Source organism: Thamnophis sirtalis, unplaced genomic scaffold (assembly GCF_051295495.1).
Source record: "Thamnophis sirtalis isolate CommonGarterSnake01/CBP01778 unplaced genomic scaffold, rThaSir2_p1.2 scaffold_15, whole genome shotgun sequence".
Lineage (NCBI taxonomy): Eukaryota > Metazoa > Chordata > Lepidosauria > Squamata > Natricidae > Thamnophis > Thamnophis sirtalis.
This window is the reverse complement of record NW_028261395.1, coordinates 38,859,191-38,886,990: the sequence shown is the minus strand read 5'-3', so window position 1 is coordinate 38,886,990 and position 27,800 is coordinate 38,859,191. Positions and strand designations below refer to the sequence as shown.

At 51.9% G+C, this 27,800-nt stretch overlaps 1 protein-coding gene across 5 annotated transcripts in view; it reads right to left on the bottom strand.

Moving 5' to 3' along the window:
- Window positions 1-27,800, bottom strand: part of RAP1GAP (RAP1 GTPase activating protein) — a 41,674-nt gene that overhangs the window by 13,516 nt on the left and 358 nt on the right. Inside the window, exons 1-10 of one of the 5 annotated variants that reach the window (XM_087702093.1) lie at window positions 13,926-14,017; window positions 10,996-11,031; window positions 10,292-10,339; window positions 9,596-9,634; window positions 9,169-9,345; window positions 4,995-5,098; window positions 4,816-4,894; window positions 2,606-2,659; window positions 2,397-2,480; window positions 1,771-1,871 (exon numbers count right to left, since the gene is read on the bottom strand). In XM_087702093.1, the coding sequence (XP_087558219.1) occupies window positions 1,771-1,871; window positions 2,397-2,480; window positions 2,606-2,659; window positions 4,816-4,894; window positions 4,995-5,098; window positions 9,169-9,345; window positions 9,596-9,634; window positions 10,292-10,339; window positions 10,996-11,013 (704 nt within the window). In that variant the 5' untranslated portion in view covers window positions 11,014-11,031; window positions 13,926-14,017. Of the gene's footprint in view, window positions 1-1,770; window positions 1,872-2,396; window positions 2,481-2,605; window positions 2,660-4,815; window positions 4,895-4,994; window positions 5,099-9,168; window positions 9,346-9,595; window positions 9,635-10,291; window positions 10,340-10,995; window positions 11,032-11,418; window positions 11,590-13,925; window positions 14,018-27,800 lie in introns of those variants that run through there. The other 4 variants (XM_087702090.1, XM_087702092.1, XM_087702094.1 and 1 more) reach the window with 4 other exon arrangements.

The window sequence follows — 27,800 nt, the reverse complement described above, 5'->3', positions numbered from 1 at the left end:
TCTCTGCTGGGCCTTTTGACCTGGGCTGCAATGTGAGTGCCCCAGGTCAGGTCCTCTTTTTATGACGACACCCAGAAACTTAAAACTGGCCATTTGCTCCGCTCGGTCTCCATTGATAAGCAAAGGCTGGATGTCTGATTTATTCTTTCTGTAGTCCGCTATAAGCTCCTTGGTCTTTTGATGTTAAGGACCAAGTTACTGTCTCCACACCACAAAAAAAAATTTGTTTAGACAAATCAGCTAAATGTTGGAAATGCCACTAGACATCGGGCTTGTACAATCATATGTGGTGGACCTGCGCCGAAGCAAAAAAATATTGGACTAAAATACATATGTGGCTGGGAAAGTTGATACAACAATATATTGCCTTAAAACCTGAAATATTTTTGCTGGGGATTTCATCAGAAAATCATAGTAAAGAAAATGTATATTTGATTATTCATTTTATAACAACAGCCAGGATTGTATTTGCACAAAATTGGAAAAGCGAAGAGATCCCTATAGAGGAGAAGGTGATTAGGAAAACATTAGAATGTGCAGAAATGAACAGATTGACACCGGCAAACCAAGAGAAAGAACAAGTTTGGGAATATTTTACAGTTTGGGAATCTTTTTGCCGATGGTTAGAGAATAGGCATAAGAATTAATAATAAAAGAAGTTATCTAAAGTATAGAAAATAAATAGAAAACCGTGGAATTAACAAGAGGGGGAAAAATGTAAGATAGATTATATATAAAATAGTAAGGAATAAGAAATATAAGAGATATATATGTACATAGAAAGATATGAGATGTATTGTATGGAATTAATAAGCGTAGATGAAAAATATGTAAAAATGGACAGATAGACAGACAGATAGATAGATAGATAGATAGATAGATAGATAGATAGATAGATAGATAGATAGATAGATATAGATAGATAAAGATAGATAGATATAGATGATAGATAGCTAGATAGATAGCTAGATAGATAGATAGATAGATAGATAGATAGATAGATAGATAGATAGAGATAGCTAGATAGATATATAGACAGACAGACAGACAGACAGACAGACAGACAGACAGACAGACAGATAGATAGATAGATAGATAGAGATAGATATAATAGAAAGGTGTATCTGTACAGATAGGAGTATAATAGATATGTAAAGATGTAGAAATGTGGCAAAGATGATAAGTATGTTTATTAAAAAATTAAAATAAAGTATAGAAAATGTATTAGTATTTAATATAATTAATAGAGTTAAATAAATTACAGTGGGGCTATTATAATATTAGATACTTATGGTATTGGAAAATTAAGCCAAGATAGGATTAAATAATGAATAAGATTGTATATTTTAAGGTTGGCACAAAATATTTGTACCCAGATGACACACTGGTTAGTGGAAAATTGATATATATAAAAATCAGGGGTTGTGATACAATACATACCTATTTCCCTGTGACTTAGTGGCTAATACAACTGCCTGACATGTAATACAGCCCAGGTTCGATTCCCAGTAAGGGAATGGCTAGCTGATTATATGTATGTGTATGTGTATATGTATATGTATGTGTGTGTATTTCTTATGTAAGATTGAGAGTACCTTGGCAACATTTCAATGAAGTCACACACACACACACACAAACACACACACACACAGACAGACAAAAGAAAGCCTCCCCGGAGGATTTGCTGGGGGCGGGGAGCAGCTACACACACACACACATACACACACACACACACACACACACACAGAGTGCCCCCTTGGCCACACTCACCCTTTGAAATCCTGCAGCTGCACCTTCTCGCCCAAAAACTCCAGGAATTCCAGAAAGGCCGGGCTCTCCTCCGTGGTGCTGAATAGCTCCTCTTCCGACGTCTGCAGGGAAGGGGTGGGGGGCGGTGGCGTGCCCAGGCAGCCGAGGGTGGGGGGCACAGGAGGAGGTCTGGCTCAGGCTCAAAGCTTGCCTCTGCCCACAGCAAGCGTCCTGCCGGATCTCCGGAGGTATGCGGTAACGCAGGGCACCCCGTCTAGCCGAGGCCAGCTGCATCGCGGACAGGAGGTGTGGGGGGGGGGGGAAGGAAGGACAGACACCCTCCCCAGCTGGGTGCCGCAGGTGGCACTGCCTCCCTGGCACACAAGCACTAAGCCTTTTGGTGAAGAAGCGAGGGGAGGGAGGAGGACGCTGGCATCTCTTATTTGGCAAGCTTTTCCCGGAAAAGCTTGCCAAATAAGCAAGCTGGAAGGGCAGACGCGCTTCAAGAGAAACCATAGGGGAGGGGGGGTTTCTCTGCACTGTTCCCGGACCCCCTCAATCTCTATTCCCTTCCCCCCATCCTGGCCAAAGGCTCCTCGCCCTGACAGCCTCACCTGCTCCCTCCGGCCACGAGGCGCAGAACTCACCTGGCCCAATTTCTGGTAAATCACCCCAAATTTGAAGTTATTGCTGATGACATGTTCGTCGAAGGTGACGATCAGGCGGGAGGCCTGGGGAGGGGGGCAAAGCAGGGGGGGATGTTGCTGGAGAGACCGGGAGGGGCTTGGGCGGTGGGGAAGGGGCTTTTTCCATCAGGACATCCCCCCCTCCCTCCAAGTTCAATTCACGCTCTTACCTTGGGATACAGGACGGGATAGAAGCGGTCCAAGTTCACATCTTCGCAGACCAGCTGTGGGGGGGGGGCAAGGAGGGAAGTGGCCGTGTGAATACACACCTGACCCCCCCTCGCCTTTCTACACAGGGGGGGAGAGATCCTCTCAAAGCCCCCCTCTCCTTGAAGTTTTTCTTTTTCTTTTCCCATTCAAGGTTTTTAAAAAAAATACAAATTATATATATTATATATAATATATATAATATATATTACATAGTCCTTTTTACATCACAGTTTTGTTTTCACTTTCCGCCAAACGATTCTCTTCCATTATTTTTCTATCTTTATAGTTATTTTTTTCTTAAGACATAAACAATATGCTCTAACACTGGAAGTCTTTAAGAAGATGTTGGATATCCATTTGTCTGAAGTGGTGTAGGGTTTCCTGCCTAAGCAGGGGGTTGGACTAGAAGACCTCCAAGGTCCCTTCCAACTCTGTTATTCTATTCTATTCTGTTTATCCTACATTCTATTCTATTCTGTTCTATTCTGTTCTATTCTGTTCTGTTCTATTCTCTCTCTATTCTACATTCTATTGTATTGTATTGTACTGTATTGTATTCTATTTTCTGTCTATCCTACATTCTATTCTATTCTATTCTATTCTATTCTACATTCTATTCTATTCTATTCTATTCTCTGTCTATAGGACATTCTATTCTATTCTGTTCTATTCTCTGTCTATTCTACATTCTATTGTATTGTATTGTATTATATTCTGTCTATCCTACATTCTATTCTATTCTATTCTTTATCCTACATTCTATTCTATTCTGTTCTATTCTACTCTACTCTTTTATTCCATTCCATTCCATATTCCATTCTAATTATTCCATATTCCATGTTCTATTCTGTTCTATTCTATTCCATATTTTCTATTCTATTCTATTCCATTCCATATTTTCTATTCTATTCTATTCCATTCCATATTTTATTTCTATTCCATTCCATTCCACATTTTATATTATATTCCATATTTTATATTCCATTCCTTTCCATTCCCTATTTTCTATTCTGTTCTATTCTGTTCTGTTCTGTTCTGTTCTGTTCTGTTCTATTCTATTCTATTCTCTTCAATTGCTCCTTCAAAGTTACACCAAATTTTATGTTCTTATTTTCTCCATGGGTATATTTTGCTATAAACAGCATGCATCCTCTAATTCAATTTAAGCACAGAGAGCATTTCTTTCAATTTTTTTCTACCATTCACAATATACGATCATTTCTTTATTTCTTAATTAGTTACGTAACAATTACAATCTTACTACTGTTCTCTTTAGTCTACTAATATAACGCCCCTCCCACTTTCTTCCTCTTCGAACCGATTTAACTTGGGCTCCCTAAAATCCCAGTTTTAATTCTTTTCTTTCTTCTCCCCCTTTCCCCTCACTTCTTCTTTTTCTTTCTCCTATTTTTGTGGTGATTGTATCTTTTCTCTCCTTGAGGCTTTTGTGACTGGCACCCCAGGGGTGGGTTCCGGCTGTTGCTACTGCCGGTTTGCTTCGCACGCCCGCTTGATGTGCGCAATGCACGCATGTGCAGTACGGAAAAAAAACATGCGCCGAAGCAAAAAACAAGGTGGCGGCGCCTAGGGCTCTGCCGATAGAACCGGTTTGGGGGCGTGGCAGCCCGAATTACTACCTACTCGTCCAAACTGGTCCGAATTGGTAGGAACCCACTTCTGGTCACACCTCCCTCTGCCCTCGCACCCTCCTCTGCGGCAACCTCACACGGCAATCTGCAGCGAACGTCGCTGGGGTCAGCTGCCGGGAGGAAGCGCCAAACCCGTGGCTGAGCTGGTTCTCTTAGGGGAAAAGAGAAAGGGGCAGTGGTGGGTTACAAACGGTATGCTCTGGTACGGGCGTACTGGTTCATGCCGGAAGCACTGGGTACCGTTCCGGTACGGTGCTCCGGAGAGGGCCCACCCACCCACCTGCACTCCTTAATGGTATTTGAGCTCTTCGGCGCTTCCGCGCATGTGCACAGAGCGAACATCGCCTGCGTGACGCTCCGCCAAGCAGCTAGAGCGTCGTGGAGGCGTCGTGGAGTGTCACAGGCGGTAAGTGGTGGCCGCTGGGCCCTGTTGCACCACCAGACCGATTGCACCGGGATCCAGAGCCCACCACTGGAAATGGGTGACCCCCACCCCCTTTCCAGCCCCGCCCAGAACTTGCCTTTGCCATCTGGACCACGTTGGGGAACTCGGTCAGGCAGGAAATGGGGATGACGTCGTGGTAGGAACGGCTCTTGGTGCTGCGGCGGAGGGAGAGGAGGAAGAGGAGAGTCAGGGCCAAGCGGCCGGGGAGAGAGAAAGGGGGCCTAGCCCCACCCCAGGAGGTACCCCTGCTCTTACCGCAGGAGCAGGCGCAGGTGCTCCTGGTCCCCAATCACGTCGTACTTGAGCGAGAAAACCAGGTGTCCCAGGGCTGCGTCCACCGAATAGTAGTTGAAATGTTCCTGACCAGACACAAACCAGATTATCAAGATCTTTGGACGAGGGAATAAATGGGGAACTCATCAAATTTGCAGGTGAGACCAAGCTGGCAGGAATAGCCAACACTCCAGAAGACAGGCTTAAGACACAGAAGGATCTTGACAAACTTGAACATTGGGCACTATCTAACAAAATGAAATTCAATGGTGAAAAGAGTCAGGTTCTACATTTAGGCAGCAAAAATGAAATGCACAGGTACGGTATAGGTGGTACCTGGCTCAATAGTAGAACTGTGAAAGGGATCTTGGAGTCCTAGTAGACAACCATTTAAATAGGAGCCAGCCGTGTGCAGCAGCTGCCAAAAAAGCCAACACAGTTCTAGGCTGCATCAACAGAGGGATAGAATCAAGATCACATGAAGGGTTAATGCCACTTTATAATGCCTTGGTAAGGCCACACTTGGAATACTGCATTCAGTTTTGGTTGCTATGATGTAGAAAAGATCTGGAGACTCTAGAAAGAGTGCAGAGAAGAGCAAGAAAGAGGATTAGGGGACTGGAGGGTGAAACATAGGAAGAACGGTTGCAGGAACTGGGTAGGTCTAGTTTAAGGAAAAGAAGGACTAGGGGAGACATGATAGCAGTGTTCCAATACTTCAGGGGTTGCCACAAAGAAGAGGGAGTCAAACTATTTCCCAAGGCACCTGAGGGTAGAACAAGAAGCAATGGGTGGAAACTAATCAAGGAGAGAATCAACTTAGAACTGAGGAGAAATTTCCTGACAGTGAGAACAATTAATCAATGGAACAGAAGTTGCCTCCAGAAGTTGTGAATGCCCCAACACTGGACGTCTTTAAGAAGATGCTGGATAGCCATTTGTCTGAAACGGTATAGGGTTTCCTGCCAAGGCAGGGGGTTGGACTAGAAGACCTCCAAGGTCCCTTCCAACTCTGCTATTGTATTGTATATTGTATTGACCTTGGAGGCTTCACGACAAAGCAATGCATCAGACCAATTCCAGTTTGACAACTGCTTTGAATTAGATATTCTCCCAAGAAAACCTCCCTGCCCTCAGTTCCACCAAACTGGGCCGTACCCATTCCAGCCAGTGGTGGGTTTCTCCCGGCATTACTGCCGGTTCGGTGTGCACAAAGGTTTTGCCCGTGTGCATTTGCACAAAAATAGGTCAGTGCATGCACAAAACGTTAAAAAACAGGGTGGGTGGGGGAATTAATTTTGGGCAATTCCAATTGTTTTGTGCATCCGCTGAACCGAAAATCTTAATGGCAGCCCTATAGGAGAACTGGTTTGAGGGCATGGCAGGATTGGGTCGTTGCCGGTTCCAGCGACCCAAGCCGCTAAATCAATACTGGTTTGGCTAAACTGGGCAGAACTTGTAGCATCCCACCTCTAACCCCAGCAGGGGAGAGCGAAGGGACACCCCCCTCCCCACATACACAATTCACCCTTCCTGCTTTGAGGTGGCGCAGTGGTTAGAGTGCAGTACTGCAGGCCACTTCAGCTGATTGCTAGCTGAAGTTCAGCGGTTCAAATCTCACCGGCTCAAGGTTGACTCAGCCTTCCATCCTTCCGAGGTGGGTAAAATGAGGACCCAGACTGTGGGGGCGATATGCTGACTCTGTAAACCGCTTAGAGAGGGCTGAAAGCCCTATGAAGCGGTATATAAGTCTAACTGCTATTGCTATCTCTCTGCAAGGCCTCCTTTCTGAGGAAGGGGCTTGAGTTGGGGTCCCTCTGCCCCCCCTCCCAGTGCTGCTTTCCTTGGAAGGGCAGGGCAAGAGGAGAAAAGGGGTTCACCCAGCCCTGCCCAAACAGCTGGGGCAAAGGGCAGCCCATTCCTGATAATCGCGGCTGCCCCACCCAGAAGGCACACAGGTGGCAGAGGGCAACTTCTCCGGACAGGGTGGTGGTGGTGCAAGAAATCCACACCCTGGGAGAAGGGGTGGGGGTGGGGAATAGGAAAGTATTAAAATACAAGTATACAAATTTAAAAAAAATGGCACAAGTGGATTTAATACTGGGAAGTAAAAGGTTACAGAGAAAATTATTTTTTAAAGTAAATATAAAGTTGGGATCGCTGAAACGCCACCCCGAGAACCCATCAGAGAAAGAAATGAGCATGGGCAACCACGGAAAGGAGGGAGGGAAAGGAAGGAAAGGAAGAAAGGCAATGCAAAGGAAGGAAGGAAGGAAGGAAGGAGGAAGGAAGGAAGGAAGGAGAAATAAGAGTAGGAGAGAGGGGAAGAAGGAGGAGAAGAGAGGAGGAGTGGGGGAAAGAGAGGGGAAGAAGAAATGAGGAGGGAAAGGAAGAAAGAGTAAAGCAGAGGAAGGAAGGAAGGAAGGAAGGAAGGAAGGAAGGAAGGAAGGAAGGAGAAGTAAGAGTAGGAAGAGAGGGTAAGAAGGAGAAGAGAGGAGGAGTGGGGGAAAGAGAGGGGAAGAAGAAAAGAGGACGGAAAGGAAGAAAGGGCAAAGCAGAGGGAAGGAAGGAAGGAAGGAGAAGTAAGAGTAGGAGAGAGGGGAAGAAGGAGGAGAAGAGAGGAGTGGGGGAAAGAGAGGGGAAGAAGAAAAGAGGATGGAAAGGAAGAAAGGGCAAAGCAGAGGAAGGAAGGAAGGAAAGAAGGAAGGAAGGAAGGAGAAGTAAAAGTAGGAGAGAGGGGAAGAAGGAGGAGAAGAGAGGAGGAGTGGGGGAAAGAGAGGGGAAGAAGAAGAGAAGGGAAAGGAAGGAAGGGCAAGCAGAGGAAGGAAGGAAGAAAGGAAGGAAGGAAGGAAGAAGTAAGAGTAGGAGAGAGGGGAAGAAGGAGGAGAAGAGAGGGAGGTTGGGGGAAAGAGAGGGGAAGAAAAAAAGAGGAGGAAAGAAGAAGACAGAGGAGGGAGGTTGAGAAGACGGAAGGAGCAAAGGGTGTTGCAGAATAAAATGGAGACAAGAAAGTGAACCAAACTATATTTTGTAAGAAGATAGGGATAAACATTAATGCTTAATAGATAAATGTTAATAGCATTTATAAGAATGTATATTTGTGAATGCATTTGAATGAGAAAAATAAAAAAACAAAAAAAGAATCCCCACACTGGGGATCCCCATAAACTGCAGCACCCCTCTTTTTCATACCCCACTCAGAAATCTCCCCACCCCTTCCGTCATTGTGCCGAAGCCCCACAAAACAGCATGAGGGGGAAACACAGAGCAGAGGCACCACCCGAGGGAGGAAAGAGGGGGGAAGCCCTGCAATTGAGGGGTGGGGGGGATCCCCGCAGATCCCTCCGCCCAAAGGAAGGACGGGGAGACAGCTCATCCTCCAGTGGTTGGCTCCGACTTGTCAGGCGTTCTTTGCATTCCTCCCCAAAGCCGGCAGGCCCAGGCAGAGCGGGAGGGAGGCCCAAGGCTGCCCTTGGGCAGAGCAGCCCGCACCCCGACTTCGGAAGGCAGCCCCTCCCCACCAAAGAGTGGGAAAACTGGAGATGACCCTCTTAAAGATAAAGGGTCCCCCTCGCACATCTTTGCTAGCCGTTCCCGACTCTAGGGGGCGGTGCTCATCTCCGTTCCAAAGCCGTAGAGCCAGCGCTGTCTGAAGACGTCTCCGTGATCATGTGGCCGCCATAACTCAACTCCCGAAGGGACACGGAACGCTGTTCCTTTCCCACCAAAGGTGGTTCCTATTTTTCTACTTTTTTTTAACGTGCTTTCAAACTGCTAGGTTGGCAAAAGCTGGGACAAGTCACGGGAGCTCCCTCCGTTATGCGGTGCGGGGGATTCGAACCGCTGAACTGCCGACCTCCGATCGACAACCTCAGCGTCTTAACCACTGAGCCACCGCCTTCCTGACCCTCTTGGGAGGCACCAAAACATCCCTTCCAGGCGGGAGTAGAGGAGGGGGGGACATGGGCTACTCGGGAGGAGACGGACTCTAGGGGAGGGGGCTGCACCAACAGTGCGCTTTGAGGCGCACAGCCTACCCAGGTCGCAGGGCATCACAGTGGCCTCTTGGTGGTGGGGGGTCCCAGTGGGGTTATGAGGGGGTGTTGTTCCCCTCCCCAAGCCCCCTCCCTCCCTCCCACCCTCCTCGGGGACTGACCTTGCCTAGGAAATGCTTCCGGTAGACTCTGGCCAAGTGGTTGCCTTCCAGCTTGACCTTACAGCCGGGAGACTGGAGTTCGGACAGCTCCGCGAAGTCGTGGTTGGTGCCCTCGATCCAGTAGCCCCCGAACTGGGGGAGCAAGATGAGGGGGAAGGGAGACTCTCGGCCCAGAACCTGCCGAAGGGTTGGAGGAGGAGGAGGAGGAGGATTTGAACCCGGAGCAGGCAAGTAGGAAGACTGCCCTCCGTCCTCCCCCGTCCCTCCCCCAGCTGAGAGACAGGAGAGTCCGCCCAATGGCTCACTACACCCCCCCAAAAAGGGGGAGAGGAACACGGGCAGGCAACGATTCTCCCCACCACTCTGAGGTAGACTGCTCCTAACCATGGAGTCTCCTTTTCAGCGGGCAAGACTTACACTTCCTTACCTCATGGACGCTGGGATACGGGATGTAATCCTCTTCCGTCTGAGAAAACACAAAAACACGTGTGTGTGAGAGAGAGAATGCACAAGCAGGCATATACACACATGTGCCCAGCCCGTCCCCCCCCTGTCCCTGCTCTCCTTCGCCTTCCCACAATCGGTCCTGCAAGCGGTGGGGGAAAGATCTGAGGGGCTGCAGCCCCCACTGCCCCCCCACCTCCAACAGACTGGTCAGGAGGAGACTAGTGGGGGCAAGGAATGAGTGAGGGGGCGGAAGCGATGCCACCTGAGCCAGGGGCACGCAAGAGAGGTCATGGTCCCATAATGGGCAAGGAGGAGGCCAAGGTGACAAACATCCCCCCCCCCCAGTTTCATGGGTTGTATACAGAAATACACTTTCAACCTTGGCAAGATTCTGCCAAGGTAGCTTTGCGACACTGTGGAAGGAGCTCAACCTGTGGGATTTCTGCCTGGGGGAGGGGAGAGATGCCACCTGAGGCAGGGGCAGGCAAGAGAGGGCATAGCCCCATAATGGACGAGGAAGAACCTCCCCCCCCCAAGTTTCATGGGTTGTATACAGAAATACACTTTCAGCCTGGCAAGATTCTGCCAAGGAAGCTTTACGACACCGTGGAAGGAGCCGAACCTGTGGGATTTCTGCCCGGTTGAGGGGTGGGGGAAAGAAGGATGGAATACCTACCTTGAGGGGAGGGGGGAAGGCACAGCGTTGCTCGTCCATCCGGTTTGCCTGGGGCGGGGGCGAAAGAGAGAGAGAGGGGGACCAGCCCCAGAGTCAACAGCCGCACCTGGGCCGCCCGCCAGCTGCGCCTGGGCTGGGGCAGAGGCTGGCTAGAGATTGCGGAGATCCTGCTTGGCACCGGTCGGGCATGGGACGGGAGAGGGGGGAGGGGAGGAGCGTGCGTCCAGCTTCTGTTTCTGAGCCCGAGGCACATCCCCAGGGGCCACACGGGCCCCCCAGATGTGGCCATAAACCAACCCCAGCTCTTTTAAAAATTGTCCCATGCCACCCCTCACCATCCTTAGCGACTGTGCCAGCTGAGTTTTAGGGATACTATAATCCCACATGCCAGAGGTGCCCCGGGGGAGGAGGAGGAAAGGAAAGGTGGCTGTGGATTATGAGCTCGAAGGCACCTCTGAGCATGCAAAGAGCCCATTTCTCAGCTGCCCCCCTCCCCATCACCACCCCGATGCCCAGGGGGAGCCCGTTGCCTGCTCATCCCACTCGAGTGCCCCCCCCAAAGCCAAGGGCTGTGTCCACTCGCAGAAAAATGATCGATACACTTCTTATGCTCCAAGAGGGGACGGACGCCCCCCCATCCCACTGTCTCTCAACTGCCCCCTCCCCATTGCCTCAGCTCCACCGGACACCCCCCCCCCACTTACCTGCATCTTTTCGATCATCGCAAACAGTTCGGTGTTCTGCAGAGAGAGAGAGAGAGAGAGAGAGAGAGAGACCGAGGCTGGGGGTGGCTGGGGAGGGGCTTCCAGACCCTGAACTGGAAGCCCCCCACCCCAATTCGCCAGCCAAAGCTTCCTTCTTCTTCTCCAACCCAGAAGAGGCACAAAGGGGACTCATGTACCGGATCCTCTCCCAGGGCAAGCGGGTAGGCAGAGCCGGAGGTCAGCGGTGGAAAGGGGGGGGGAACCTTGGGGGGGGGAGACCCCTACGGTCCAGGATTCTCCATCAAAGGCAGATGGGTCCCTTCCTGCCAGCCCCTCTTCTCCCCACCACCCCTCTTTCCCCGAGGACTCTCGGTGGGAAGAGCCAAAGGGGTTGAGGAGCCCCCTGGAGCAGCGGCTACTCACACTCCAGCCCCCCGGGTCCTCGCCAGCCCCCCTCCACTGGGGGGGCTTTGGGAGGGGATCCGCCATTGGCTCTCTCTCTCTCCTCTCCTCTCCCTACACACAAGGTGGGTCAGATCACATCCTTCTCCCCACGCGCTGCAGGGGAGGAGGGGATGGAGGGAGGGAGGAGGGAGCTGCACAGCACCTCCCGCCAGGTTGATCTGACTCCTTCCTCCGAGGGGAGGGGAGGGGAGGGAGGGAGGGGAGGGGAGGGAGGGAGGGAGGGGCAAGCCGCACACGCCTGGCCTCTGGCCGTGCAGCCATTGGGCCGCCAACCAGGTGGCTGGGCCGGGAGGAGGCAGGTCTTTCTAGAGGGAGGGGGGGCAGGAGGGAAGAGGGAGGGCAAAGGGTCACCATGGCAACTGAAGGGGATGAATGGCAGGGGGGGCTGCCATTGGGGAGGGGGCTCGGCCAGGATCGAATCCATCCAGGAAGCCTCGGATGAGGATGATGGTTTTCCTCACGGATGGAAGGGGGTTGCAGCTACACCCCCCCCCCAAAAGCACAAACCAGCAAAGGCAGATATGTTGGTAAAACAACACTGGGGGGGGGAACTGAGGACCCAGAGGGGCTACAGGAGAGCAGCCCCCCCCCAAATCCCACCTGTAATGCTGGCATTTGGCCGCCGAATTAAAAGAGAAATAAAAGCTGAATGGGTCTTTCATGGCTTCCCTTGGGGCATGCGGAGAATACAGAATAACTAGAAGGGACCTTGTAGGTCATCTAGTCCAACCCTCTGCTCAGGTGGGAGACCCTATACAAATTATACCATACACAGACAGACAGACAGACAGACAACAGACAGACACACACAAATACATTCCTCTGGACTAAATTGCCAATGGACGACTAGGGAAAATCTGTGCCCCCTCCCCACATTCTCCTTCCCTATGGCTGACCCCCTTCTGGAGATACTGGTCTGTCTCCCTTGCTCAACCCCAAGCTGCCCACCTTCACCGAGGACGGGGTGGGGAGCAAGGCTACAGAGAAAATTATTTTTTAAAGTAAATATAAAGTTGGGATCGCTGAAATGCCACCCCAAGAACCCATCAGAAAAGGCAATAAGCAAGGACAACAACCAAAAGAAGGGAGGATGAAGAAGGAAAGGAAGAAAGAGCAAAGCAGAGGAAGGAAGGAAGGAAGGAGAAGTTAGGAGAGAGGGGAAGAAGGAGGAGAAGAGAGGAGCAGTGGGAGAAAGAGAGGGGAAGAAGAAATGAGGAGGGAAAGGAAGAAAGAGTAAAGCAGAGGAAGGAAGGAAGGAAGGAGAAGTAAGAGTAGGAGAGAAGGGAAGAAGGAGGAGAAGAGAGGAGGAGTGGGGGAAAGAGAGGGGAAGGAGAAAAGAGGAGGGAAAGGAAGAAAGAGTAAAGCAGAGGAAGGAAGGAAGGAAGGAAGGAAGGAAGGAAGGAAGGAAGGAAGGAAGGAAAGTAAAAGTAGGAGAGAGGGTAAGAAGGAGAAGAGAGGAGTGGGGGAAAGAGAGGGGAAGAAGAAGAGGAGGGAAAGGAAGAAAGGGCAAAGCAGAGGAAGGAAGAGAAATAAGAGTAGGAGAGAGGGGAAGAAGGAGAAGAGAGGAGGTTGGGGGGGAAAGAGAGGGGAAGAAGAAATGAGGAGGAAAAGGAAGAAAGGGCAAAGCAGTGGGAGGAAGGAAGGAAGGAAGAAGAAGTAAGAGTAGGAGAGAGGGGAAGGAGGAGGAGGAAAAAGAAGGAGTGGGGGAAAGAGGGGAAGGAGAAAAGAGGTGGGAAAGGAAGCTTTTTGGGAAGCACCCGATAGGGAGCCATTTGAGGAGGGGGAGAGGCGAACGAGAGGGGATAGCGTCCATGGGAAAAAAAATCAGAGGAGGGGGCTGCCCTGTGGATCCTGCAGCCGTCTTTGCTGGGTTCCCATTGGCAGGTGGGCACATTGCCTTGGCAACCGGCTCCCGCTCCCTCCCTCCCTTGCTCCCCAAAGGCCTCCCCCTACCCTAAAACCTTCTCCCATTTGTGAGCACAGCGGCTTCCTACCTGCCCCGTGGATTTCCCCAGCCTTCCCCAGCCGGGCACTGGGAGGCCAGTCCCAGATCCTGCAGGAGGAAGCAAGGAAGGCACTCCCACTGAAGCCTTTTATTCTGGCCACCTTCATGAGGCAGGCGGTTCCACCGGCTCATGCTATCCGAAAAGGCCTCCACTCCAGGCACCCTTCCCCAGTTCTGGTCCTCCTGAGCTCTGGTCCTCCAAACTGAGGACCCTCCTCCCTACCTGAGAGATACCAGAAGGCCTACCCTGCAGGGCTGGTAGAAAGCCGTCAGCCAGGCTGCAGGAGGCCTGTCTGGTGAACAGCTCCCCCTCCCTCCCCCCTGGGAGGGGGATCGTGGAGGTGACTTCCCACAGGCCCCCTCCTCATTTCAGCTCTGAGGACAACTTAGGACACAGAGTACCAGAAATGTGGACGTGCCCCCCTCCTCAAAAAACCCCCCCAGCTACGAAAACTCTTACCTTGGGATGGAGAAATGTGGGGTGCGAAGGGGGGGAGATCCTTCTGGGCAGCTCTAGGGGTCCGCTGGAGGAGGAGTGGGGCAGCCCATCATTTTTCCTGCGGTGGGGAGGAGAGAAAAGTTTGTAGGGGGGAAAAAATCCACACAGGAAAAGCTCTCTAAACCAGACCCTTTATTGGGGGGCTGGGGAGGGGGTAATCCAGGCCTGTTGATGTCACAAGAGCTTTGGGCACTGGCCCATCCCTTGGTCAACAGGGGACATTCCATGCAGGGAAAGTGGTTGGGGAGGGGGCTTGAAAGCATCATCCCCCCCCCAACTGAGCCAGGACGCACCAGAGGTCCATGCGCCGTTAGCTGCGTGGGGAGGGTCTCTTTTTAGGCAGAGTCACCCCGTGAAACTGCCTCCCCTCCTTTCTCTGGCAGCCACGCCTTCAAGGGGAGGGCTTCCCAAAAGTATGAGACCCCCTTCCCCAGCTAGGCTCTCCTCCCCATCCATCCTCGGTAACCCTGGCAACGGGATGTCGATGCTATCGGCAACCGGTCCTCTCCTTCCCCTACACGCAAAGGTGGCCCAGCTGGGGGCCAGGCTGAAAGACACTCGGTGTATGCTCAGAGGCTCCACGCTCAGGTGAGATGGGGGCCCGTGGCGGCCAGAGGAAACCCCCCCCCAATCGCACGCACACCAGAGTTTCCGTAGCAACGCGATACCGTTAAATTGATGGGCAATTACTATCACATCATGCGGGTGGCAAATTGGATGTCGAACTCAAGACGCCTGCGCAGAGAGGAAGGGGGGGGATGTCGGTGGGCATATGGTTGTCAAGGCAGTAGATGCCTCCCGCCCCGGAGCCACCTGGCGCTTCTAATGCCAAGTCTAAGCACCAGAGAGGGATGCCCGCTGGACTTCTGTGGCCATCCCTGCTGGGCCCCCAGAAAGCCCAGAAGGGGGGTCCCTGGAAGGATGAGCACCCATCCCCTCACAAAGATGGGGAACCTGAGTGCTGCAGCCTTGTCTTCCCCCCCTCCCCAACTCACCCTCGGCGCCCCCTGCCAAAACGGGGCAAGGTTTCGCAAAAACTCTGCCAGCCTAGTTCTCTGCCTTGCTAAAGGAGTCAGGCATTCCCACGGGGGGCCACCAGGGGGCGATCCCTCTTCCCAAAAGGAAGTGGGTGGAGTCTGACCGTCACAGCTGGGATGCAGCTTGGATTGGGACCCTCCCCCTTTTAAAGGGGGCTTCCAAAACCCTCAAACCTACCCACCCCCAATCCAAGGGGTGGGGGAGCTGAGAGAATGAAGAGGTGCAATACCACCTCAGCACCAACGGGGAGCGCTGTGTCCCCTATGAACCTAGAACTAGTGGTCCGTAGAGAAATGATTTGCATTTTTTAAATATTCCACTAAATACTATTTATCTTTTTTTTAAAAAAAAATAATCATATTATGGTCCGCGGGATTTAAAATTAGGAATTTAGTGGTCCCTGAGGTCCGAAAGGTTGTTCTAAACCAGCGTTCCCCCCCCCCCCAACCTTGGCTACTTTTAAAAAAAAAGGTTTTATTTTTATACATTTTTATACATCTCATTGCGTGAATGGTTTGATTCCCGAGTGTCTTATTCAATACCAATAAACATCACAGTAGTATTCCTAGTAATTACATTTCATTGTCATTTTTAGTTTGCTAACACGTCATTTCTACTCTTGTCCTTCAATTCTAAACCTTCTCATAGTTATACTCTACATTGTGTCATCTTAACATTTGTTTCTGCTATTTTCCCTCTCTTCTTTCTAGTGCTATTTTAGCCCCCGCTTCTCCCTATCATTCTAATATTCTGAGATCTGATCCTTCCTTTTTTCATTATTCAATATTTCTTTTTTTAAGCAGATTTTTAAATTGCCTTTTTACTCTATAACATCTTACAATCATCACATTAACATTGTTATGTTGTCATACCTGTATACATCAATCTTATATCACTTCTATATTCCTATGCATTCACCTACAGTTCTATACATTTCTTTATTGTTTCTTAGCTGAATTAACTTTAGTCCTGTTATGCAACCATTTAGACAATTATCCCAAATTTCATAGTATTCAAACTCTTCTTTGTCTTTTAATCTTAATGTTAACTTGTCCATTTCTGCGCAATCTAAAATTTTCTGAATCACTAATTCATCTGGGGGGATATTACTTTGTTTCCAGCATTGGGCAAATGTTATTCTAGCTGTAATCAACAGGTGTATTAGTAGGCATTTACTTTTCTTTCTATATTTCCCCTTGGTTATTCCCAGCAGAAAGAGTTCCAGTTTATATTCTATATGTTCCTCCGTAATTTATTGTATCCATTATTCAATATTTCAATATGCACTTCTAGCATCAATCATGATCTTTCAAAGCATCGATCAGATTACTTATTCCTAGCTTTTCGCTGTTAATAATTTTTTATACCTATTTAATAATACTCTTCTACAAATTCTGTTTCATTTACAAACTATTTTTAGCCTCTCTAATTCTAATAATAATATATATTACATTACTGCCTTACTAATATATGTTGAAAAATGATTTTTGTCTCACACCACATGCAGAACAGTGATTTGCATTTTTTATATCCCACTAAATACTATTTATCTTTTTTTTTTTAAATCATATTAGTGGTCCACGGGATTTAAAATTAGGAACTTAATGGTCCCTGAGGTCCGAAAGGTTGATGACCCGTGGACTAGATTGCTGTTCGCTTGGCTGGTGTTTGGCTACTTCCTTTTTTTAAATATATTTTTATTTTCAAAACAAACATAGAAATCCTCCTTCTTTACATACTGTAGAAAGTGTATCAGTTGGTTACAAAAGGCTTTCGTGCATCTCTTCCACCGTCATCAAATATAATTCATATTAATTCTAATATCTTAACTTGGATATTTATTATATTACCATCATCATACCTCCACTTTTATTTGACTATGATTAATTAAACGTCCTTCGTCATAAAATATACCAAGGTTTAATACATAACCACATACTGGCATTTCATTTACTTGTTTATAAAATCCTCTCCTCCATTAACATTAAATCCTCATATCCTATTCTAGCTAAACATCCATAATATTTAATACCAAAATATTCTAATCCTCCTTTCCAAATCCCTGTTTACCATTTACATCCAATTCCCTCATATTGTCCTCATAGCATGTATATAATTTATTATCGTTATGCTTTCTTTATTTGACTATATCCTATATCATAACATTTCCCCCTAATAATTAGCTGTGTCTAATTTTGTTCTTTTTATTGTGATTGTTATTGTCAACCTTGGCTACTTTTGAGGGGAGTGGGCTTCGACTCTCAGAATTACCCAGCCGAGGGCCTGACAAACGTTGCTGGTTATGGGGGCAGCGTCCCAGGCCCCTCTCAAAGCCAAACAACAGCTTCTTCCTTCACGCGAGGCTGGCAAGGGCATCCTAGCAACACTTCAGGCGGGCACTGTGCCAATGAGGGCCGTGAGTGGCTTGGATTGAGCCCTCAGGACTCAGGGTGAGGGTGGAGGCAGGGGTCCCCAGGTAGCTCCAGGGCCAACAGTGGTAGGAGGAACTCTGGAAAGCACCCCCCCCCCAATGGCTTGGGAGCACAGAGACAAAGTGGGCACTCTCCTTTCAATATTCAGAGAGGGGGGGGTGTACCCCAATTCAAAAGAGGGAAAGGAGAGTTTCTTTTAAATGTCTTTGGAGCCCTGACTAGGCCAGGAGATACCTGGGTGGGCAGGAAGAGAGAAGAGAGAGGGAGAGGGAGAGAGAAAGAGAGAGGGAGAGAGAGGGAGTAGGGAGGGAGGGAAAGGGAGAGAGAGGAGAGAGAGGGAAAGAGAGAGAAGGAGGGGGAGAGGGGGACAGAGGGAGGGAGAGAAAGGGGGAGGGAGGGAGAGGAGAGAGGGAGGGGGAGAGAGAGGGAGAGAGAGGGAGGGAAAGGGAGCGAGAGGAGAGAGAGGGAAAGAGAAGAGAGGGGGAGAGGGAGGGAGAGAAAGGGAGAGGGGGAGGGAGGGAGAGGAGAGAGGGAGGGGGAGAGGAGAGGGAGAGAGAGGGAGGGAGGGAGAGGGAGGGAAGGGAGCGAGAGGAGAGAGAGGGAAATAGAAGAGAGGGGGAGGGGGACAGAGGGAGGGAGAGAATGGGAGAGAGAGGGAGGGAGAGAGAGAGGAGAGAGAGGGAGGGACAGAGGGAGGGAGAGAAAGGGAGATAGTAGAGAGGGAGGAAGGGAGAGAGTGGAATCAATAAGACCAATAAGATTGCACAGGATGGGCCTTCTCCGGGTGCCTTCCAGCAGGACAATGCCGGCTGGCGGCGTCTAGGAGTAGGGCCTTCTCTGTTGCCGCTCCGGCCATATGGAATGAGCTGCCCCCAGAGATCCGGGCCCTGCCCACTCTCATGGCCTTTCGCAAAGCCTTAAAACCTGGCTTTTCGGCAGGCCTTCTGATTGGTGTTTGTTGCGTTCTTTTTTTAACTTTGTGTGTCCTATTGTTTTTAAGTTCTTTTAATTTCTTTTTATTCTGTAAGCCGCCCGGAGTCCTTCGGGATTGGGCGGCATAGAAACCTAATAAATTCAATTCAATTCAATTCAAAGAGAGTGGGAGAGAGGGGGGAGAGAGAGAAAGGGAGAGAGAGTAGAGAGGGAGGGAGAAAGAGGAGAGAGGGGGAGAGAGGGGAGAGAGAGAGGGAGAAAGTAGAGAGGGAGGGAGAAAGAGGAGAGAGGGGGAGAGAGAGGGGGGGAGGGAGAGTAGAGAGGGAGGGAGGAGAGGGAGGGAGAGGAGAGGAAGGGAGGATTGGAGGGGAGAGAGAGAGATGCATCTCCAACAGAAGAGAACAAAGCATTTTATGATTTGGAAAAGATGCCTCCACAGAGGGAAGGAACATTTTTTTGGCTGGGGGGCAGCTTGGGAGGGGTCTTTCCTCCACGTGCATGTACCAACCCAGCCAGGAACCCTGGCACTGCCCTCCTCAGCTTGGCCAAGGGCGAAAATCCCAATGCCAGCTTGTGCCAGCTTTCTGACTGAAAAGCCCTGAGCGATGCTGCCCACTGCCCACCCCCCACCCCCTAGAGCCAAGCTGGGCTCCTCTTGTGCCCCGTGCCGGGGTGGTACTCACCGCAGCTCCAGGGGTAGATGGTCGTCTTGTCCACCCTGAGGGGGAGAGAGAGAGAAAAGAGGCAACGACTTCAGCATCCGGAGCCAAGTAGTGCCAGCGATCTTGCGGTTGCCTCTACAGTGGTGCCCACCGTCCCTCTTCACCAAATGAGCCCCCCCCCCTCACCCTCTTGGCACCAATGCGCCCCCCCTCTCTCCAAGCCAAGTGTAGACCAAAGGCCGGGGAACAAACAAGGCCTGTTTAGGGTTTCTTTAGCCGAGTTTGCAAACCAGTTTAGCCGGCCCGAGAACCGGTCGTCTTGTTTGGAGTTGAACTAGGGAAGCGGGCAGGGATGAGCGATTAAGCCTGCACCACCCGCAGCTCTGGCAGGAAGCCCCCTCTCCCTCCCCCCCTCCCTCCCTTCCTGGGATGCAGCAATCCCAGGTGTGATGGTGGTGGAGCCTCCACCCTCAAGGGCAGTCTACCCTCGCCGTCCGGGCGCAGAGACGGAGGGATGAGCTGTGTTAACGGGGATTTCGCAGGAAGGGAAGGGGTGAGCTGGGATAGCAATAGACTTATATACCGCTTCATAGGGCTTTCAGCCCTCTCTAAGCGGTTTACAGAGTCAGCATATCGCCCCTACAGTTTGGGTCCTCATTTCACCCACCTCGGAAGGATGGAAGGCTGAGTCAACCTTGAGCCGGTGAGATTTGAACCGCCGAACTGCAAATAGCAGTCAGCTGAAGTGGCCTGCAATACTGCACTCTAACCACTGCGCCACCTCGGCTCTTGGGACTCCCCCCCCTCCCCAGCAGGTGGGACTCCTGTGAAGCATGGCAGAGCCTGGGTAGCGAATAAAGGGGCCCTGTTTTTTTGGAGGGGCACCAAGCCTCTTCCCCTGAAAATATAACAACAACAACAACAACAACAACAACAATAATAATGCTGGCAGCAAACCTTATCAACCATTAGCACCAGTTACTGGTATTTGTAATGCATTTTGAATGTTCAGTTGGCTGAGTTGCATGTTTAATGAATAAAGTATGTAATAATAATAATAACAACAACAACAACAACAATAATAATCAGTGCACAGCGTTATGTACAATGAGATTTGAAATATCTCCCTTCCCATCTGGAAGCAAAAGTATTGTTGAATTGGGAGAGGGGGCACGAGATGAACCAGGCCACATCACTTGGGGGGGTGGGCAATGAATCAACCCCCCCCCATTACCAGCTTTCCCCCCCCCCCACATTTCCATAGCTGGTTGGGGGGGGTGGTTTCACAGCAGCCCCCCTACCCATTTTGTACCAAGAGGGTCATCGAATCAGAAGTCAATGGACTGCCCCCCCCAAAAAACTGGGCAGCTCTGCCCCTCCCACGGGGGAAATTCCCCAGCTGGGAGAACAGGACCTGCCTTGTCCCAAGAGAAGAGGCGGCTTGGCGGTGGGGGGAGTTAGGGGGGGCACAGAACGAGCTCAAACTCAAGCAGGACAACCCCCCCCCCTCAATTTGGATGTTGAGAGAGACAAAAGGTTTTTCTAGCAGCTGGTTGAGAGGGTGGGAGGAACAGAAGAGCTACAGAGCCCCCTCCCCTCTTTCTGAAACAAAGTTTTTTTCAATGTTTTGTTATATATTTCACTTCTTTTATAAACACAGTGCTCTCCCCCCCCCCCTTAACATGTGCATAGTTCATTTGACATCAGGTTCCCATTTCCAATTATGATTATTTTCTTTCCCTATTTTTCCTCTTGGGTTTAATTTCTTCTTATGAAACAGTATCGTTATTTGCCCTCCTAATTGATCGAGTTTAACATTTCATTTCCCTCTATAATTCTTTTTTTTTTTTTTACTATAGATCGCACCTATCCTCGGATTTTAATAAACAGTTCGCTTAGTTAATTATCCACACATTATCCTCGCATCCTATTAACTAAATGCCATTAACAATTTCATTTTATGCCACTGGTAAATCCTTTCCCTTCTTTCCACCTTTCCTAACCCTTTTCTCTTGGTCTCCCTGAATCTCCACTTCTTTTATATTCTCTTCTTTCCATCCATTTGTCTAGCTTTTCTTTTCTTTTCTCTCTTTCATGGGGGGGACGGACAGTGGGGTATAGTGGTGGTGTGGAGTTTCCTTCCAGTCCTTAAAAAGCCAGTTTTGGGCAACGGCTTCTATTCACGCAGGACCCGAGATCAGGATGCTCCAGGAGGCTGCTGGGTGTCTCGTTTCGTGCCACGGGGTGCCAGGCAAATAGAGAAGAGGTGGGGGGGGGGGTTGACCTCTTTGTAAAAGGCTTATTAACTGCCTTAATTGCAAGTTTGTTGCACAGCACCGGGCGGGACAAAGCGAGGACGAGCCCATTTTAAAGAGGGGCTAACTGAGGCAGGGCAAGCAGCCTGCCTGCCCTGGGGGTTGTGGGGGTGGGGAAACACGCAGGATCGGAATGCCGGTCTCGGAATGGCAGGAGGGAGAGAGGCTTGGTCTGCCCCCACCCCACCCCAGGGATGCAACCCCCCGCTCACCAACCCCTCACCCACTCACCCGCCGTAGGCTCCGAAGGTGAAGCTTCGCTTGCGGGAGCCCATCCTTGTCTCCCGGAGTGCTCGGTGGGGCTGGCCGCGCTGGGAGCCCGGCTGAGAAAGGGGGAGGGCCTGGTTGGCCCCTCCGCCAGTCCAAACTGGTTGGGTGGCTGCAGACGGCCTCAGGGCACTTGGTTTGCCAGCCAGCCAGCATCCCCGGAGGGCAGAGGAGCCGCTCAGCTTCCCTGCCTGTCAGGCCTTCGGCTGGTGCCAGTCTCTGCCAGTGCCCTCCCATCAAGCGTCTCTCTCGCTCTCGGCCCTGGGAAGCTGGGGGAGGGCCCGGAGCGTCTCCTGCAGTGCACCCTTTGCTGCCCTGCAGCCCCAGACACAGCATGGCCCTCCCCCCCTCTCTGTGTGTATGAGAGAGAGAGAGGGAGGGAGGGGGAAAGGGAGAGAGAAACACACACACACACACACACACACACACACACACACACACGGAGAGACAGAGACAGACAGACAGAGAGACAGAGGAGAGGGAGGGAGAGAGAGAGAGACAGACAGACAGAGACAGAGGAGAGACAGAGAGAGAGAGACAGAGAGACAGAGGAGAGGAAGAGAAAGAGAGACAGACAGAGGAGAGAAAGATAGAGACAGACAGAGACGGAGGAGAAAAAGAGAGACAGAGGAGAGGAAGAGAGACAGATAGGCAGGCAGAGAAGAGAGAGAGAGACAAAGAGTCAGAGGAGAGGAAGAGAGAGAGAAAGAAAGAGGAGAGAAAGAGAGAGAGACGGAGGAGAGGAAGAGAGTCAGAGAGAGATGAGAAAAAGAGAGAGAGAGACAGACAGAGAGTAGAGAGAGAGAGAGACAAAGAGTCAGAGGAGCGAAAGAGAGACAGAAAGACAGATGAGGGAAAGAGAGAGAGAAAGAGAGAGACAGAGGAGAGACAGAGACAGACAGACAGACAGACAGACACTGAAAGACATAATTCTCCTCTTTCTGTGCAAGGGATTCTAACCCCCACATGACACAAAGAGAGGGCTGGGAAGGGCAATGGGCAGACCCCAAACTCAGGCAGGGAGACTGGCCCATGAACAGGGCAAGCGGAACCCACCCTACCCTTGGCTTACAGGTGGAAAGAAAAGAAAAGGCTCTTATACATGTGCAGAGTGCCTTTCTTTTGCTCTTGAAACACATCTGTTCCCCTCACAGCTGGATTCTAGCCCAAGCACCCTTCCTAACAGCCCTTGGGGTCGAAAGCGAGGGAAGAGTCCCATGGACAAAGGGAGACCCAGATGCCCCAATGCAGGGACTTCGTAGCCCAAACACTCCCAAGTCAGGGAAACCTCCACACACACACACCCCAACACACACAAAGGGTCCAGCCGAATCCCTCTGTAATGGGGAGGGGGGGGACCACCTCCTCTCCCTCTCCATCAAAACACCACTAAACAATGAGAATGTCCCGCCTCTTTAAGGGTAAAGGTTCCCCTCGCACATATGTGCTACTCATTCTCGACTCTAGGGGGCGGTGCTCATCTCCGTTTCAAAGCCGAAGAACCAGCGCTGTCCGAAGACGCCTCCGTGGTCATGTGGCCGGCATGACTCAAGGCCGAAGGCGCATGGAGCACTGTGACCTCCCCACCAAAGGTGGCCCCTATTTTTCTACTTGCATTTTTTACCTGCTTTCGAACTGCAGAAGCGGGGACAAGTCACGGGAGCTCACTCCGTTTACGTGGTGCTAGGGATTCGAACCGTAACCTTTCTGATTGACAAGCTCAGCGTCCGCTGAGCCATCTCATCCCTGCCTCTTTAGGGCAGCCAAAATCAGCCCCCTCCCCATTCCCTAGAACAGTGTTTCTCAACCTTGGCAACTTGAAGATGTCCGGACTTCAACTCCCAGAATTCCCCAGCCAGCATTCGCTGGCTGGGGAATTCTGGGAGTTGAAGTCCGGACATCTTCAAGTTGCCAAGGTTGAGAAACACTGCCCTAGAAGGCTTGGCCCAACAGAGAGTGACACCCCCCCAAGGCAGCCAATCTCTTCCCAGATTTCAGAAGTTGTGACTTTGCCAGTACAAAACTCCCCTCTAGGTGGGGGACATCAGAGGGGCAGCATGCCTGGCTCCCAGTCCGCGATCGCCCCCTACTGGAGAATGCCAGGCGTTGCTCCAGCTGAGTGAGGAAGGGAGCACAGCAGAGGCATCGCGCGGTGTGAGTAGCACCGTGGACAGCGTCCCTCGACGGCTTCCTTCCCACCGCTCGTGCTAGGCGCAGCCACGCGCCTGGCTTGTGCCTCTCCCCAACACTACCCACCCACCCCAAGCACCTGAGACGACCCCCACTCAGCCAAGCAGCAGGTTTTCTTTGGCAAACGAGGTGGCAGAGTACACCCAGCGGGGTCCGAGCACACCCACCCACCCACGTCAACGGGCACAACACAAAGGCGTGTTCCTCTTTGCAGAGAGAAAAAAAACAACACAACCTGTATTCCCGTAACACAATGCAGGCTGCAGTTCACCAGGGCCAGAAGGGGGTGGGTGGGCTCTGGAAGGGGACGATGGATCCAAGCGGGCAGAGGGGTGGGCTTTGGGGTTCAACTCCCAGCACACAACTCCTGGTTGTGAGGTTTTTAAAACTCAGAGCAGCTTTAACAGACAAGCCAAACCAACAGAGCCCAGGAGTTGGCATCTTTGTGCCGCACCGGTGGCCCTGGGCAGGGGGTCCTTGCAGCCTGGATACCCATAATAAGTCATATAGCAAGGGAGCTGGGCATGGGGGGCCCTTCCCACCCCGTTCCTGCCCAATTCAGCCTAGGAGATCTCCCATTACTACAGATGGGAAGACTGAGGCCGGAGAACCTGCCTGGCTAATGAGCTCGTGACAACAGATCCGGATGAGACAGGCGGGCAAGAGCTGGCATATACCCCCCCCCCTTTCCCTGTTTCTGGGAGACAAAGCCTGGCAGGGAAACGTTGCCAGGCGTATTGGGGTAGCGGGTGGTTGGTAGGAGGTGTGAAGCCGCTGAGGAGTGTGGGCCACGTTTTCCAATCTGGCAGAAGGATGCCGGAGCTGAATAAAAAGGAACTGCTTGGGGGGGGATGGGGGATTGAACAAGAGCGAACACGGGCAGAAGGAAACTCTCAGCCACCGGGGGAAGGGCAGGGAAGCGGGCAAGGCAACAGGGAGGGCAGAGGGGACCCTGGGCCCAGGGTGTGAGAGCTGGCACGGCATCCTGTGGGTAAATGAAACCTCCAGGACCCCTGGCAAGGAAAAGCACAGAGCCCCTGTTATGGGGGGACATTTCCAAGACAAGGCATCTGTGCCACCCTCCTCCTCCTCCTCTTCAGCCCCCCCCCGTTTCTTCACCCGCGGGGAAAGGAAAGGGAGGTCAGAGACTCCCCCCTCCCCTCATAGAAGTGCGGCAGGCAGAAGGGATGGGGGGGGAGGCACGAGGCTAGGGGGGGCACGTGGCAAGCAAGGCGGGCAGAGGCCGGGCACAGTTTGTTTCGCAGGGCGCCTGCCAGTCTCTCTCAAACCCCTCTTACAAGACTCCTCTCCTCTTCCTCCTCGCCCCCCAAACCACCCCCGTCAGCCATCCAGGATCGGGACTGATAATGAGGCAGCTATATCGATGCCCTCCTACCTGGCACAACCTTCCGTGCCCTTCAAGAGGCTCTACCTGCCCAAGCACACGGGAGGAGGGAGGGAGAAAGACGCCCCCTACCGGACACCGGGAAACTCTCTTTCTCCCCCCCTCCTCCCGCAACCAACCTCCAAGCCCCTTTGCTGCCCACTCCTCCGCCCGCAGCCCCCTCCCAAGCCAAGCGCCGCGGCAGACCAGGGGTAGCGGGATGAGGAGGGGTGGGGGTGTTTCCAGCCCACGGAGGGGAGGCGAGACCCCTCCAAAACCGCCCGAGACTCCGAGGGCCCCGGGCGATGCTCTGCCTGGCTGCCAGCCAGACTCGGGCACGCGTCGCCAACACAAGCGCGCGGAGGGTGAGTGGGTGGGTGGGAGCTTCAGACCGAGACCTCCGTTCTTAAAAAGAGACTCCCGTCTCTTCCAGCGCAAGGAGGGGGGGAGGTCCGGCAGGAGCCCCCTCCTCCGCGGATGCCAACCTGGTCCTCTCCTTCCAGAGGATGCGGAGGGATGGGAAGGACTGGGGAAAGGGAGGGGAGATGGGGGGGAGGCTGAGTGGGGGGGGGTCTCCTCCCTTTGCTGCCCCAAGAGGGTGGCTGGGGTCTCCGCGCTCTGCAAAGCGGCCAAGCCTTTGCCCGGTGCGGGGGCAGATGGGAGGCTGGGTGGGGGGTCTCATCCTTCTCCTGCCCCGAGGGTGGCGGTGGGGGGGGGGGCTGGGGTCTCCCGCCCCGCAAAGCGTCCAAGCCTGGCAGCTGGGAAACGCGGACGGCCTTGGAGGAAGCAGGGAGAGAGAGAGAGAGAGAGACCTACCGACCGGAGCCGCCGCCGTTTTCGTCTCGCCTCCGCCGGGTAGGAGCCGCTCTCGCTTCGCGCAATGCCAGCTCCGGCCCCCTCCGCGCGTGCCCATTGGACGCCCGCCGCAGGAGCAGGAGGAGGGATGGAGGGGGCGCGTGCCCGGAGATGCTCGTGCCCGCCTCTCAGGCTCGGGAAAGGAAAGGAGGGGAGGGGGGGGTAGGGAAAAAAGGTCTTTGCCCCCTGCGGAACGCGCTGCTACCCGGTGGTCCTTTCGGAGAGCCCTGGCAGCCTCTGGGTTTAGAGGGGGGGGGAGCACAGGGAGGGGAAAGACTGGGAATTGGGGTGGGGGCACCCTAGAGTTTTCCCTATTTCTGATTTCCTGCACCAAATCAATTGTTTCTTCTGCACAAGGGCTAAAAAGAAAAGGTTCCAGTCCTCATTGTTCCAAATCCAGCCGGTTTAAGGGGGAAGCGAAATGCCACCCACCCACCCTCCCATAAGTCTCCCAGCCTCTCTGCTATTATTGGCTGGGGGATACCCCCCCACCCCCATTTTTCATGACCTGCACTAAAATCTTTATATCCTGCAAAATGGAGCCCCCCTCATCTTCTTCCTGCCTCCCCCCCATCCCATTTCCCCCCCACTCAGGACCCAACCCGGGTTAAAGAGAGGCTGCAGCATCGCCACCCTGGCACCTGTTCAGACCTGGGATGGCACCTTCCATCGTCCCCGGCCAGAGAGGCGTAGGGCTCCAGGCAACAGTGAAAAAGTGCCACAGATGGACGGACGGACAGACGCCCACGCCAAGAGGCTGACGGACTTTGACCCCAGACAGGCTGCCAGTCCCTGGCAGGGGGAGAGGGATGGTGTGTGTGTGTGTGTGTAGGGGGGGGTGGAGTGTTTACAAACAGGGGGGAAAAGGCAGCAGCCTGAGAATGGGCACTGCTTTAACGGGCGAGAGGTGGGCAAAGCAAAAGATTGGCACCTGCCTACTGCGTGCCTTTTGCTGGTAGAACCTTTCGACCAACAGGAAATAGCAGCAAGGCCTATTCTGAGCTGGAGTTACAAATAAAAAAAATGACTTTTAATGCTTTTTGCTGTTCTGTTGTCAGCCCTGCAATACGTTTCTCAAAGGTCTGGCTTTTAATGCCAAGCTACCAGTTTGCGGGCAATTGTTATTGGGCGATTCCTGGGCAGATGGGCTGGAGAGACCCCCCCCCCCCGATGCCATCCGAATGGGACATTCCCAAGAGCCGACCAGCGTGGTGATGCGCAACCCCGTGATGTCCGACTGACTCTCTGGATGGCACAACCTTCCTCCTCTGCGTCGCCACACCTCGAGTCGCTGGGCAGAGGCGCAGGGCGCCAACTGGTGCCCTTTAATTACAACAGGATACCTGAGACGGAGGTGGCGGAGAGGGAAGGAGGGAGGGCACGGCGGTCACTCTGACTCCCAAGCCTGATCCCAGAGAGATTTTAGAAGATTATTTTTTAAAAACCAGAAGCACAGAGCCGATGCCCGAAGAGCTGAGTGGGAAAAAGAACATATTTTATGCAAGGCAATACGATACAAAGAAAACTGACCATGTGTACATACTCTTTAATAAGGCTCTGAAGGACTAGTCCCAAAAACGTTTGCAGCACAGGCAGACGGAGGGGAGGGCTTGGGGCACCCCTCTCCTAGACCGGGCCAGGCAACATTACGGCTTTCCCGGGTCTTAATTTCTCCATCCAGGAGACTGGCCAGAGAGACAGAGACAGAGGGGGGGGGCAGGAGAGAGAGGGAGGGAGAAAGGAGGGAAGGAAGGGGGAGA